Raw genomic sequence first — 14,224 nt, 5'->3', positions numbered from 1 at the left:
ACTTGAACTTCTCAGATACGTCTGCTTCTTGCATTGAAGGCAGATTAGAGCCGATGCCAGCTGACATTGGGCAAATGCGGGGTAAACCCTGGACAGGTCGTCAGATTATCACGGGGCTCCTTCGCCCAATACTAATTTTTACCTTTTATATGTTACTGAATAGAGCTTGAACGCATCATAATGCAACTCAATAAAAACCTCTGTACGTTAGCTGTGTTATTTAGCCAAGCAGGAAATCTTCCATCATCCCCGGGAGAACGGTAGGCTGTTAGTCTTGAACCCTGACCCCCCGGTACCTGCGGTACTGTAGAAAAATGAGTATGGTAATGTTTTCCGAATTTTGGCATCAACTTGGTACTAGAGCTATGATTGGGCCCAACAACAACAAAAATAAAATCAGGCCTGACCCTACATGAACCCGCATCACATAGTTTCTGTCTAAGCCCCAATAAGTTTTGGGCACCACCCTGATTAAAAAACAGAATTTCCACTGTAAAATAATGAAGAAAAAAAATATATATAGCTGTATAAAAATGTATTACAAGCTAAAGTCAACTAAAGTCTTAACAGACATTTGTGACACAATGTCCAACATGCGCCTTCTCCTTGATCGCCCCGGGTCCGTGCCTCCAGTTGTGTGCACCGTGACAAGCAGGACAGCAAACAGTTGTTTGAGCACTGTGCAAATGTTGTTTTTAAAGGCTAAACGCCAACAAATACAGATTGAAGCAGAATATTTCGTTAGAAAAAAACATGTTGTGAACTTTGGAAATAATATTACATCTATGAATTTTGACTTTTAGACTTTACAACGCTCTGGAGTTATTGGAACTGTTGGGATCACACGAGTCGGAAACAAACAAAGTCTGTAAGCCCCGCACTCTGTGAAACACAAGAACAGAGGGTATTAATGATCGCGGTAAGCCGCTGCAGAATGAATATAGGAGAAAAACACTGATTAGTGTAGAGGAATATTTATCTGCAACTGTGCAGAAATAGCCTAGCGGGTTAAAACAGATGAATAGACATGCAAAAAGAAATAACAGCGCAGCATCCAAATGTTGATTTGAATGTAAAGGTTACGAATGAAGCTTCAAACTATTCTGTACAGCCCTAAAATAGAGATTGTAAAAACATCAAACATGGACTTTACAGTACATTTCAACATTAACATTCAGTAGTGGTTTAATGTTACACTTGTGTGTTCAGTTGCATCAATAGATGTGTTGCATCTGACAACTGACTGCAGTTTAAACCACACAGATCTTTCAAATAGCCTACAGTATGAATGATCATATTACAGGTACATTGTCGTAAAAGAAGCCTGATCTCATTAGTGGCATGACAACCGTGGAAGGTGAAGAGCAGTAAAAGAAACTAAAATATTGCACACTGCTCTTGCTCAGTGCAAGATTTATTATTACTAATATGTACATCTTGTTGGATCTTACATTACCGGAGCATTGTTCAAGATGTGTGCAAATTGTAAATTTAAAAAATCCACAGCTCGACCTCTGCATGGCCTTGAAAGAAAAAGATAAATGACATTTATGTGAAGGGAACATTGCCTGTTCAAACTTTCAGAGGGCAAGGACAGGCTTTTAGTTTCATTTTGAAAAGTGGCACTAAAAGACAAATTGGTTTTGGACACTTCCGTCACTGCGTTGGCATGAGAATGTCTTGGTCTGACGATTTGTAGCAGACAGCAGGTTTGGTTTTACGCCTGCTTCCTGTGTAAGTCTTTTACCTTCCTGACAGGATTCTGGTGCGTTTTTTTTAACTTGGTGCTCCTAAATATGGACGCCAGTATGGAAGCTAAGAATAAATGCCACGCTTCAGACAATAGCAAAGTCGAATCGTGGAGTTGATCCAAATAAAGACAGCTATCAAATTTGGAGAAAAGAAAGCAGCTGAGTTTACACAATTGGTGCAATACCCATGCAGAGGATTAACAATAAGGTGCTTCTAAAGGTTAGAAACTGCCTGCATCTTACATCCAAAACATAACCTACTGTCTCTGATGTGAAACACAGCAGAAACAAATCATGTGCAGATAGAAGTGCCTACACCTTTTACAGACTTTTGACCTACTTGCTGACAGTCATTCTGTTTCCTATCAGGTCCTTTGATGTGTAATATAAACTGGGCCCATTTCGGATCACATCAAGGAGAGGCCAAGTGGCTCCTGAGAAGCCAGCTGTTGGTCCGGACATGCTACTGTTAGCAGCACTAAGACGGATTAGCAACTCATCACAGCTCGCCCCCATCCAAGACGTGGGGGAAGAAACTGTTCAACTGCTTGCTTGTTTGTTTGATCAATGAAAAACAACCCTGGAAACTATTATACAACTTTAAACCTGCATTCATTTTTTGGCCATGTAGGGGCAACGGAAAGAAGACAACACTGACAAGAAGAAAAGCACATAGATATGCATCCTCATGCTCTCTAGTTTTCTTCATTGAATTACGTTTGCATCTGAATCTCCCTGGTCTCTACTTGTATGTTAGTTTGTTATGAGCACGCAGGTCGGAGCACGAATGTTGGTGGATACAGACTTGAGAGGGGACAGCATACCAAAGAAATCCACACCGCTCTTTGCCCCTCTTGCCCAGGTCACCACATCACATGCCCTCTGCCAAGGGAAAGTCCCTGAAATCAGAGGGGACTGCTCTTCACGTCCAATATCTAACTTTAAATGCCACTCATATATATATATATATATATATATATATATATATATATATATATATATATATAGTTCCATTTGCCTGAATATGAATGGGGAATCGGCGGTAGACGCCTTTCTCATTTCTAAATAGTCAAACATCTTCTACAGGTAGTCTCACACTGGAAAACAAAGAGATTGGATTAAACCATTGAAGGGTAAATCTATCTATTCTCACAAAAACACACTGAGAAAAAAAACAATGCTTCAGTAACTACATGTGATTAGCCAACAAATGACATGCAAAGCGAGGAAGTCACAGTGTCAATTTTAAGCTTCTGTGAAGGGCATGGCATTGGCTTCTTCCTGTGTTAAGGTGACAAGTATTATGCTATTAGGTTGTGACCCCTAACCGCCTTTGATTCTGAAACAGTGGATTAATTTCTACAGTATGTTTTAGGGATGCTACTAACAGTGGCCGTTGCAATAAATCAATTTATTGGGTAGTCTATAAAATGTCAGTGAAAAATGGCCGTCAAAGTTTACACAAGTCAAAGGTGACATCTTCAAATTGCTTGATTTGCCAGACCAATGGTGCAAAACTCATTTTCAATGATATGAAGAAAGAAAAGTAGCAAATTCTCGCATTTAAGAAGCTAAAAAACAGCAAAAACAAAAGTGTTTTTCCTTGAACTAGAATTACTGCCTAGTCGAGTTGCAGTTTACATCCATGTCTGTCTAAAATGTCATCACTTGTCATAATTAGCACATGAATTCTTGAGTTATGGCCAGAACGTGTTTTGTGAAGTCACAGTGACCTTGACCTTTGACCACCAAAAGTTCACCATCAGTTCATCCTTGAGTCCAAGTGGACGTTTGTGCCAAATTTGAAGAACTTACCTCAGATATCCTGAGATATTGTATTAATGAGGATGGATCGGACAGACGGACGGACAACTCAAAACCATAATGCCTTCAGCCACGGCTGTCGCAGGCGTGGAGGCATAAAAATGACTTGAGCTATTAGCAAAATACAGTTAATCTGTCAGCATACTAACCATTTCAACACTACTTTATTTGTACCTGACGACATTAAACTGAGAGCAGCCAAAGAGGAAGTGAGAAAAAAAGGAACCTAGACCATACATGTTTTTGTGTGTTTTTTTTCCTGCCCATTGGCATATAGTGGTGTCAGCTTGCATGCAACCATCACAAAGGGCTCACCCAGCCAAGCGCCCATGCATTGCCAGCTGGGGGGATCAACACCTTAAAGTGTGGCGGAGCGGGTCAACAATAGTCCCCTCTGGGCAGACGGTTCTGCTACTGTAGGCCACTCATAGCAGGAAACACTGTACAGCTGAGTACAGTGACCTACATCTCCTACAGAGGCGCTTTCTGCACGATTGAATCAGCTTACTGGCTGCTAGAAAAATTCATTATCTCGACTATACTGGTGTGCGCATTAGAGATTCAACAACGTAAAAATAAGGATTTGTTTCAGTATTTAAGCTATTTGAGAGTGACAGGGTGTTTGAGGAAAGGTGGTGCGACTGTCCTCATAATCATAAACAGAAATTTGGAGTTAGGTAGTTGATACGTCTTCGGAGATATCAATGGGGATTGGTAACAAAACAATGCCTCCGTGCCAGTGAATCAGGTCATTGATTGTCTCAGCTCTTGTTAGTGACTTTAAATGTGATCCCTGCTCTCTGCCATGGCTGGTGATCATGGGCATAGTGGGGTAAACCGTTAAATAAAGCCCCATATCTCCCTGGTGAGCCCAGTTGAAACTGGCCCGACGCCGCGGCGACAGATCTCGGTAATGATAAGGAAACCTGCCGCCAGCAGTCACCTAAGGGAGCATGATGGAAAAGGCACATGGAAAACTTCCCCAGTGGTTTTATAAATACACCAGGGGGGGAGTCTGTTCTGTTTGGTGATGGAACTCATCAGGTTGGATCACAACCATAAAGCCCCTCATTGAGATGGGCGACAGCTGTCCACTTCTGGGGGAAGTCAACAGGGCAACTGAGTGGCGTCAGTTTGGCGATACGTCGCCGGCCTTTCATTTGAGGTTATTATCTCCACCGGGCTTAAGCCTGGAGGGGATCATGCGTTCGGTTGTGTGTGCGAGTGTGTGTCTGTCTGTCCGCAGCTAATCTCGCATACTACCGGACCCATCAGCCTGATATTTTGTGTGCTCATTTATGACAGTATGCTTAAGGGCCTCTCATGCTTGCGGTGAGTCACAATTCTTGAAAAAACTATTTTATTGACTCTTTTATACCATCATTAGTCGTGTTTACATTAATTTGTCATGCAAAGTTTAAGTAAACTTTTGAAATGTCGAAGAAAAAAAAAAGAAAATGCAAACCAGGTGTGTTTCCATAAACTGGTTTGGAGCAAAGAAACTCGGCTACAGCGTGGTTTTGGTCAGAAGTTGGCGCTGTAGAATACGCATGGTGCAATCCGCCAGTAACCAGAGTAGAAGAAGTAGAGGTTGCAAACCGGAAACAAAGTAAAATCATGTTGTCTGGAGACGAAGACAAGCATTTGTATGTTATGGGAATGGGTGAAGGTGTTTTCATAACTGATTTAGCGCATCAACTCTTTTTTCTACAAAGGCAAAAACCAAAATCAAGCAAGCGTAAAAACGTTTTTTTTGCGATTGAAGAAGTTTTATCGAAATTTGCCATTTCCACACAGCTTTTCGAACGAGATACTTCAAAATTGGAAACACAGTTATTGACTGCTGACTCCTCTTAACCAGGTGGTAGGGCCCGCAAGTGATCAACAACTGCCACAAATGTCCACTATGTTCACCAGCGAGTCACAAACTTTGCCTGTATGCCGTTTGGTGTGGGGCAAGTAGCGTACAGTAGGTTTATCAGAGCTTTTTTGCGAAAAACAGCTACATGTTGTGGTTGGAAACAACATTGATGAATGGTGAGACTGAACCAAAACATTACAGTGCTAAATGTGAGATTGAGAGTATTTCTATTACCTCCGCACGGCTCTCAAAAGGGCGACAGCTGAGCTGGCAGCTTGCAGCTAAATTCAAATTTAACACCTTTAAAGTTGCAGTCCATAAAATCTAAATGAGCTGAAAGATGCTAAAACTATGGAGCGTTTTGGCCTCCTTCAGCTGAGAGAAACTGCAGGGTCGGGTGATAATTCACTGTAGATTTAAGTTATGAAATGTGCAAATATTTGGAAGTGCTCTCGGGGCTGGTTACAGAGTTTTCGTTAAGTTTTTTGGCTCATGGCGAACTCTTCAGAACAATCTGTTCTAGTCAGGGAAAGGAAATGGCCTTGCCTGTCAAGCTGTAGTCCACAGAACCAAGACATTATGACTCGCTCCACGTTCACTCTTACACTCTGTCACAATTAGCCCCCAGAGCGAACCCAAAACTCGCTCTGAGGCTACAACACCACAGTTTAGTAAAAAAGCCTGGCTTTCCTCAAGCGAGTGTGTTACTTTGATAGAACACGGGCCAGCCGGCAGCGACGGAAGTATCACAAAATGCAAATTTCCTGTGCTCCCTGCAGTACTTAAGAAAGCACTGGCGACATAAGCAAATGTTGAACCTCCTTTCCAAACAAATCCCTTTCTTAATGCAGCCGCTTTGCTCTGAGATCGCCAGTGTCACCTCTGATTTTAGCTCTGTAAACAAAGCAATAGCCGGCGAAGTCTCTCCAAACTTTGACAATCTCTGAATGAAATCTTAGCGACAGAGTTCTAGATCATGTAGGAATACCGTACGTGACAATCTGAGTGTGAGAGGGATCTACTCATGTTTGCTTTATTGCTTTTGAGTATGTAATTTAACCTACAGCAGCTAGTTTCTGTATCTGTAAGTTATGTAAAGCTTATGCTAAATGGGGGCCCTGTATCTGAGACGACTATCATCCAGCAGAGCACATTATTTGAGAACTGGATGTTCCTTGCAGTCGGAGGGAAGGGCTTTGTTTGTTGAAACGCCAAACAAGTTAAATACACCATTAAAACGGGGGAAGACCACGTTCACATTGCCATTCAACCATGCCCTTTACAAATGCCTCTCTCTCTTTTTGCTTTTTTGCATGTTTTGCTGAAATTCCTAACACCATTTTCTTTCTCGAGGTGTGCAGAGATGATTTATGATTCCTATTGTTAACTCTGAATTTGGCCCATGTGAAAAAAAAAAAAAAAACTGCAGTGCGTGCAAGTAAATTTACAATAAAGCAGGAACCCTACTGTACTACGCAGTTGAAAAGGCCCACAATGAGGAACACGTTTTTGTTGGTTAAGACAAAGACCTGAAACATGTCACATTACTTCAACTCAAACAGACTGTGAAATTAGTTTAACAACACCAGCACAAAAACAACTTGTGACATTCAATTTCAAGTCATGTGTGTAACACCAAAAATCAATTACATCAATTCTTCCAAGATGAATGAAATACAAAAGTCAGCCGGTTAATCTGTTAATCTTCTGTTTTTAAATTCCATGGCTTTTCTAGACCTGGCTTTTTAAAGATGTTGACTCATGCTAAATATGATGACAGCAACTATTATCTGGTACAATTATCTGTCAGAAAAGCTAATACAAGATAACATCCAAAAAGACGAGTCTTAAAAGGGCTGAACATTTTTTTTTTTGACTGATATCGCAATTGTGATACGATTTGCGATGTTAGAGTGAAAGATAATTTTTACATATTTATTCTCATTTACACTGAAAAACATATAAAAATGATTATGGTGTGACTTTTGCAGCGGATCTGTACCAAACAAAGATATTTTCTTAAGTTTGTAGAATATAACGTGTAGGCCAGGACATCTCTGCAAAATGACAATATTTAATTTAAAATGGTATTTTGATACACATTTCGCCTTTAAAAAATATTGCACCTCAATTTGAAAATTGCAGTAGGCCATATTGCGATTTCAACAAAATTTCGATCAACTGTGCAGCAGTTTAAATTTAACATTATATATTCAAATTTCTACACTTTTCAGACCTAGTAGGGAACTCTGACTAGGACTGTCTATTGGCAAGAATCTGGCGATACGATACGTATCTTGATACAGGGGTTACGATTCAATATATTGCAATATATTGTGATACTGTAGGCAAGGTGATATATTGCAATTGTATTATTCTTATTTTAGAAAAACTGAACCACCATGCATAAAGTGAAAAAAGTTGACTTTTTAATGCAATCAGAACAGAGGAATCTGCATTTGCATTTATCACAGTCCCTGTAACATCCGCGACATAGCACTATTTTATGAGGGCACATCTCGTTGCAAATTAAAAAAAGTATTGACTTGAGTTTATCTTTGCATGTAAACTATGGATTTAAAATCTATAGTGTTTTTGAAAATCTATACAGTATATATATACATGATATCGCAATATTCAATATTTTTTTACACCACTCATTTCTTGTCAAAGCTACTCAAAAACGTATGTAATCATCCTCCATCACCATCCCCTGCTTTATTTCTGAAACAACGCCCCAGCTTCTCTTAAACTCTGATCTTTTGAAGATCCCAAAACCACAAGGGAGCTGCCTGACTCACCAAATGTTAAACCCAACCCCCCTCCAGGTCTCACCCCCTCACCACTCACAGCGTGCTAAATGGCAGCTTTGAACCCTGAACTGCTTCAACAACAACAGCCTCGTCTCTGACCTCAATTACCAGAGCAAGAAATACTGTATATTCATGACTACTGAATGTGCATATAGGCACAAACTAATTGTGTGTGTGTGCAAATTCACCTGCAGGCAAAATTAGTAATTCCAAAAGACAAGCATCAATCAGCCAGTTTCTGAATGTGCAAACATCCTAGAGTACATATCATTAGTCACAGATGTAATGAATCATATATTTAAAGCCACACTATCTAACTATCTAATAATTGTGTGTTTTATTCTCTAAGAATTCAACTTTTAATTTGTAAGAGGAACAATGTGTCTCTCAAAAGTTAGTCTTCCTTTAAAGCTTTGAAACTGACATGTTTTAAAGTAGATTTGTTAAAATACATATTGCACCTTTAAACCAAGATTTAGTAGCATTTAAGTAGCAACACAAACACAATTCAAAAATCACTTACGCAGCTGTTAATCTACAAAGGAAACTCTGCATATACAGGAGCTACATGAACACACACACACACACACAGAGTTGTGTTTTTTCTCGCCTGACACCAAGACCAGTGAAAAGGCAGTTGACCTTTCCACACAGCCGGCTGGGAGATGGGTAACGCTGCGGTCATGTTTACTGACACTGTATTAAGTCACCGCTATCCCTGCATCCACTGCATTCCATTGTTCAGCGGGAGATATCGTCCCATGGCTCATTTTTACACTGTCAAGCTGTGTTGCTGTGTAGAAAGGGCAAGTGTGCTTTTTTTCCTTAGTAATCCTTTTATTGTGTATCCCTTGGTTTGTTTTCAGGAGCTGCTTTAACACTTGTAAACAGACAGTCATGAATGCTTAACAGCTGCCTGGGACGAGGTTTATTACTTAACAGACGGGCAGGGGTTAGGTGTGTTGGATGAACGTAAATATATAAATGAGTCTCCATTAACGAGGCTTCATTTTTAACTGTCTTCTGTCAGTGTCAACACGGATAATTTTGTGCAAACAGCCCAAAGTGCAAAAGAGTCAAAAAATACACTTGAAATTAACTATTTAAATGTAGCTTAATGGGATTTCACCTGAACGCTAACATTTGCATCAACTCGTCTGACTAATGCCTGCAGGTAGACGTTTCACTGACACGTTTTCCAGACGCCTTTGGTGGCCTTCATTAGTGGTCGGAGTTTCAATTGTCATGGAAATGGTTCAGTTGTTATCACATGGCTTAAGCATGGAATTTCAATCATATGGTAACATTTGGTTGTATATGGAGGGGAGATCATAACCAATGTTTCTGTTCAAGGGGTGGTAAACTGTATCATCTCCATGACAACTGAACTACAATCCTCTGATGTAGGTCACGGATATCCTGACCCTGTCAAATGGTTTGTTTCACAGAACCATCTGAGAAGCCGTGATTGGAAACTGTTTGGAAAAGGGCAGGCACTTTCAAAGAATACTTGGCAGGTTGATTGGATGAACCGTTTGTCAATCAAACTAACAGAAGTGAAACTAACTAAAGGCAAAAGCATCTGCATAATTTACACGTTCAGTGTCGTTCTTTGCTCTTCTTTCAATGAAGAGATGCTCTCCAGTTCTGATATAACTGATGCTATTGAAGTTCACCATGGAAACACTTGCTTTTATCCACTCAGAGACGACCTCAGTGCTTCTCACTAGCAGATGTGACGAAATATCGTGCCACGAAATGTCGCGATGTAAAAACGTGACGATATGCATCGTAAAGACGAAAAACTGATTGCTGACTTGCGATATCACACGTACGTACATACGGGCTCCAGGGCTAAAGCTGCAGCCTCTTCCTGCTGCTCTGCCAGGCCTATGCGTCATATCTTTGGGGTACAACACATGCGCAGTAAAATCTGGTCTGCCCTCGAAGAAATTGAACCAATCGCAACGCTCGGCGCGCAGCTTCATTTACACTGTGCATGTGTCATACCCCATACCCCAAGAGCCATGTCCACCCGTGACTCAGCCTCCTTCAATAGGCCTTGTCGGAGCTCCACACACATCACCACACAAGTAGAGCGCGTTAGCTCGGCGGCTAACAGTAAACACGTGTAAGTTATTTAGTTGAGTTGTGAATGACTTTAGTTCCCTCTAGTAAGCCTTGTTTCAGTGTCCGGGGAGATTATTGTGAAGGGAGGAACGGAAGAAGTGAAGCGGTGATGCGCTGTTATTGACAAGTGTGCAGACTACAGAGCCTCCGTGTTATTAATTTATTATCTTCATAAAGTATAGGAGCAACGTAACCCTCGGCTACACCACACTGAAACTAAAGCTGACTGATGGAGGACAGAGGACAGGAGGAAGGACAGAGACCATACAAAATGGAACTATAGAGCAAACAACAGCATTGTTTTGCATTTTGTGTCTTTTGAATAAAAGGCTACTTTTTCAATCTTATTTTCATCATTCAAGTTTTCTTAAAATGATTATAATATCGTATCGTGAGCCGAGTGAATCGTCACACCCCTATTATAGGTGGGAGTTTATTTCAAAACTCCCACCTATGTATCAGTGTTTATCTGTATTGTCCCTGTTAAATAATCAAGCATATAAAATAGGGCTGTCAAAGTTAACAAGATAATGCCACAAATGTATTTAACGCATTAACGCAACTCGCGATTTTTAGGTTGTAGCAGACTCAGTTTTAAAGCTAGAGAGAATGCTGGTGTCATAGGAAACTAAAAAACCTAAGGAACCCATTGGTACCAACCATGTCATATTAGCTTATCAAGGAGGAGGTTAAATAACGCTCCAAACTTGGAAACTGGAATGGCCATTTTCAACCTTGACCTTGGGTTCTATGGGTACCCACGAGTCTCCCCTTTACAGACGTGCCAACTTTATGATAATCACATGCAGTTTGGGGCAAGTCATAGTCAAGTCAGCACACTGACACACTGACAGCTGTTGTTGCCTGTTGGGCTGCAGTTTGCCATGTTATGATTTGAGCATATTTTTTATGTTGAATGCAGTACCTGTGAGGGTTTCTGGACCATATTTGTCATTGTTTTGTGTTGTTAATGATTTCCAATAATAAATATATACATACATTTGCATAAAGCAAGCATATTTTCCCACTCCTATGCCAATAAGAGTATTAAATACTTGACAAATCTCCCTTTAAAAGGTACATTTTGAACAGATAAAAAAATATGCAATTTAATTTGTGATTAATCGCGTTTAACTATTTTAATCGATCGACAGCCCTAATAGAAAAATAAAAGAAATAGCGCTTTCTATATATTTTTTTCACCATACATGTGCCTTTATTTCACTTGTTATGTAGTGTTAAAACAAATCAATAGTGACTGGTAAAAAATGCAAATCCTCTCATTAGGTTCTGCCAATAGCACAATTACAGAAAGGGGGGTCACCTGTGGCCTTCTGGGAAAGATCAGCAAAAAACACCTACTAATGTAAACAAAGGTGGGCTTCCTATATGCTTGCTTACTACACTGCATGTGTGTGTATCATTATTATTTATGGGATTTACCCTCTACAGCATCCTTAAGTGACACATGAAGGGCACCATTAACTGTAAACACCCTCAGTGAGGATGCATCCTGCATTCCTGTCATGTCATGCATTCCTCTCAGCAATGTACAGAGGAGGAGAGGAAGAAGAGGAGGGAGGAAAAAAGAAAGGTGACTGTCGACATAAAATGCATCACTTTCCATTCAAGCCACATGCGCAGGACATTCCTCGGCTTTCCCAGAGGATGCCACTGGGAGCAAGAAGAAGAAGAGCACTGACTGTACATGGAGACACTTGTATAAGACATGGACTGCGTTTTGCTTACCTGTGGTGGCTACATTCGCAGCATCAGACTGAGAGTGGCTGGGTAGATCATTCGAGTAAGTGCACTCCAAGCCCAGTACCGCATAGATGACGAGTCCACGTAGCAATACATTCAATACCTTGTAGATGTAACTCATGGTGGAGGTGAGGAAAGCTAGTATCCGTGGTGTGGGACTGTGTGGAGGGGATGATGATGATGACTGGGGCAATCCCGAGGAAAAAAAAAAAGAAAAAAAATGTCAGGTTCAGACTGGAAAACACCAGCCAAAAAAAATAAATAAATAAATAAAAAAAGTCTTTTTTTTTTTTTTTTTTTTAAAGCAGAAATATGGGGGAAAATAGACACCTGGAAAAATGCAAAAAAAAAATCCTGCAGTAGTTTGCTACAGGCTAAAATAATAAAAAAATACAAAATAATAGTTCATCCTGGGTCAAACTACTTTGTAATAAGACCCCCTTTCAAAAAAGACTAATGTCTGTTTCAGAGGGGTGACAGCAGTCCCCCATATCCAATTTGATTTTAAATATTACCTAATAAAAAAAAAAAAAAAAGCCTGATCAGAAGGAATTCCCTGTGAAAAAAATGTTTTTTCTATCCGTGAGATATATAAATAAAATAAAAAATATTAAATCCTTAACGTAGGCCTGTGAGTTGGAAGCAAATAGTCTCTGTACTTCCACGTACAGTATACAAACACCGGGTACAGCTTCAGCATATTGAGCGTCTCATAGGTTCCGCCTCTTCACACGAAAGTAGCAAATCCCATGGCATGACAAAAAAAACACGCTTCCTCTTCTTCTTCCTCTCGTTTTCCTCCTCTAATCCGTCCCCGACCTAGATCCGCGCACACTTTCTAAATGAAGTTAAGTCAGCTTCTTCTTCTCCTCGGTGTGATACTGTATCCTCTCCTGTCTGTCAGATCAGCTGCTCGCCGGCTCGATGCAGACTAGTGCAGAGGGAGGGAGAGGGGCGGAAGTCAGTATGCAAACTGGTTTGAGGAAGAGGAGGAGGAGGAGGAGGAGGAGGAGAGAGGTGAGTGTTGAACCGCGTCCAGAAGCAGAGGAATCCTCCTTGCAGAAACCTTTTTATTTACAGTCATGGTGATGACGAGGAGGAGGAGAGGGAGGATGCTGCTGCTTCATTGTTCTGCACTTCTCCACCACTCTCTGGAGCCATGCAAGTTTTCCTCCTGGCTGCCTGAGAGCGCTCTCATTGGCTGGAGTGTCCCAACATGGCAGAATCTGATTGGCTGCTCACAGGCAGCACTTTTTTTTTGTCACTTTTTGAAGATGCTCAGCGCGGGAGATAGAAGTCTTGTTAAAGGTCCCATATTATAAAAAAAGTGAGATTTTCACATGTTTTTTTTATTATAAAGCAGGTTTAAGTCCTGTATAAATACTGTGAAAGTATTGAAGCACTCAAGCAACAGGGAAATACACACAGCCCGTATTCAGAAACTCTGCATTTGAAACAAGCTGTCAGGATTTCTGCCCATTCGTGATGTCACAAATATACAATATTTAGACCATGACACAATTTTAAACGTAAACATTCTAAATGTGTCCCAGTTTATTTCCTGGTTGCAGTGTATGTGAATGTCATCAACTGACAGGAAGTTAACACGGACCCAAGCGGTTGCTTACAATGCAATTCTGTTGCAATTCCGTCAAAATGTACTAAAACGGAGCGTTTCAGACAGAGGGTAAATACAGGCATATTCAGGCCAACTGTATGAGGAAAATAAAGTTTTTTTTGAACATTACAGCATGTAAACATGTTCTGGTAGAAACACAAAATACAAGTAGGAACCTGAAAATGAGCATGATATGGGACCTTTAAAGGATGATACCGGTGGGTTTTTTTTGTAGCAATTCTCTTGATTAAAGGTCCCATATTGTGCTCATTTTCAGGTTCATACTTGTATTTTGTATTTCTACTAGAACATGTTTACATGCTGTAATGTTATAAAAAACACGTTATTTTCCTCATACTGTCTGCCTGAATATGCCTGTATTTACCGTCTGTCTGAAACGCTCCGTTTTAGTGCATTTCAACGGAATTGCATTGCTAGGCAACAGTTTGGGTCCATGTTTACT

The 14,224-nt window shown here is 40.5% G+C and overlaps 1 protein-coding gene across 4 annotated transcripts in view; it reads right to left on the bottom strand.

Moving 5' to 3' along the window:
* Positions 1–13,308, bottom strand: part of stim2b (stromal interaction molecule 2b) — a 52,458-nt gene extending 39,150 nt beyond the window's left edge. Inside the window, exons 1-2 of one of the 4 annotated variants that reach the window (XM_037758581.1) lie at positions 12,813–13,305; positions 12,129–12,324 (exon numbers count right to left, since the gene is read on the bottom strand). In XM_037758581.1, coding sequence (XP_037614509.1) covers positions 12,129–12,264 — 136 coding nt within the window. In that variant the 5' untranslated portion in view covers positions 12,265–12,324; positions 12,813–13,305. Of the gene's footprint in view, positions 1–12,128 lie in introns of all 4 variants that reach the window. The other 3 variants (XM_037758582.1, XM_037758580.1, XM_037758583.1) reach the window with 3 other exon arrangements.
* Between the last annotated feature and the right edge of the window lie 916 nt (positions 13,309–14,224).

The sequence above is a fragment of the Sebastes umbrosus genome, chromosome 22 (assembly GCF_015220745.1).
Source record: "Sebastes umbrosus isolate fSebUmb1 chromosome 22, fSebUmb1.pri, whole genome shotgun sequence".
Lineage (NCBI taxonomy): Eukaryota > Metazoa > Chordata > Actinopteri > Perciformes > Sebastidae > Sebastes > Sebastes umbrosus.
Note: the sequence above shows the minus strand (reverse complement) of the source record. Positions and strands in the feature narration are given on the sequence as shown.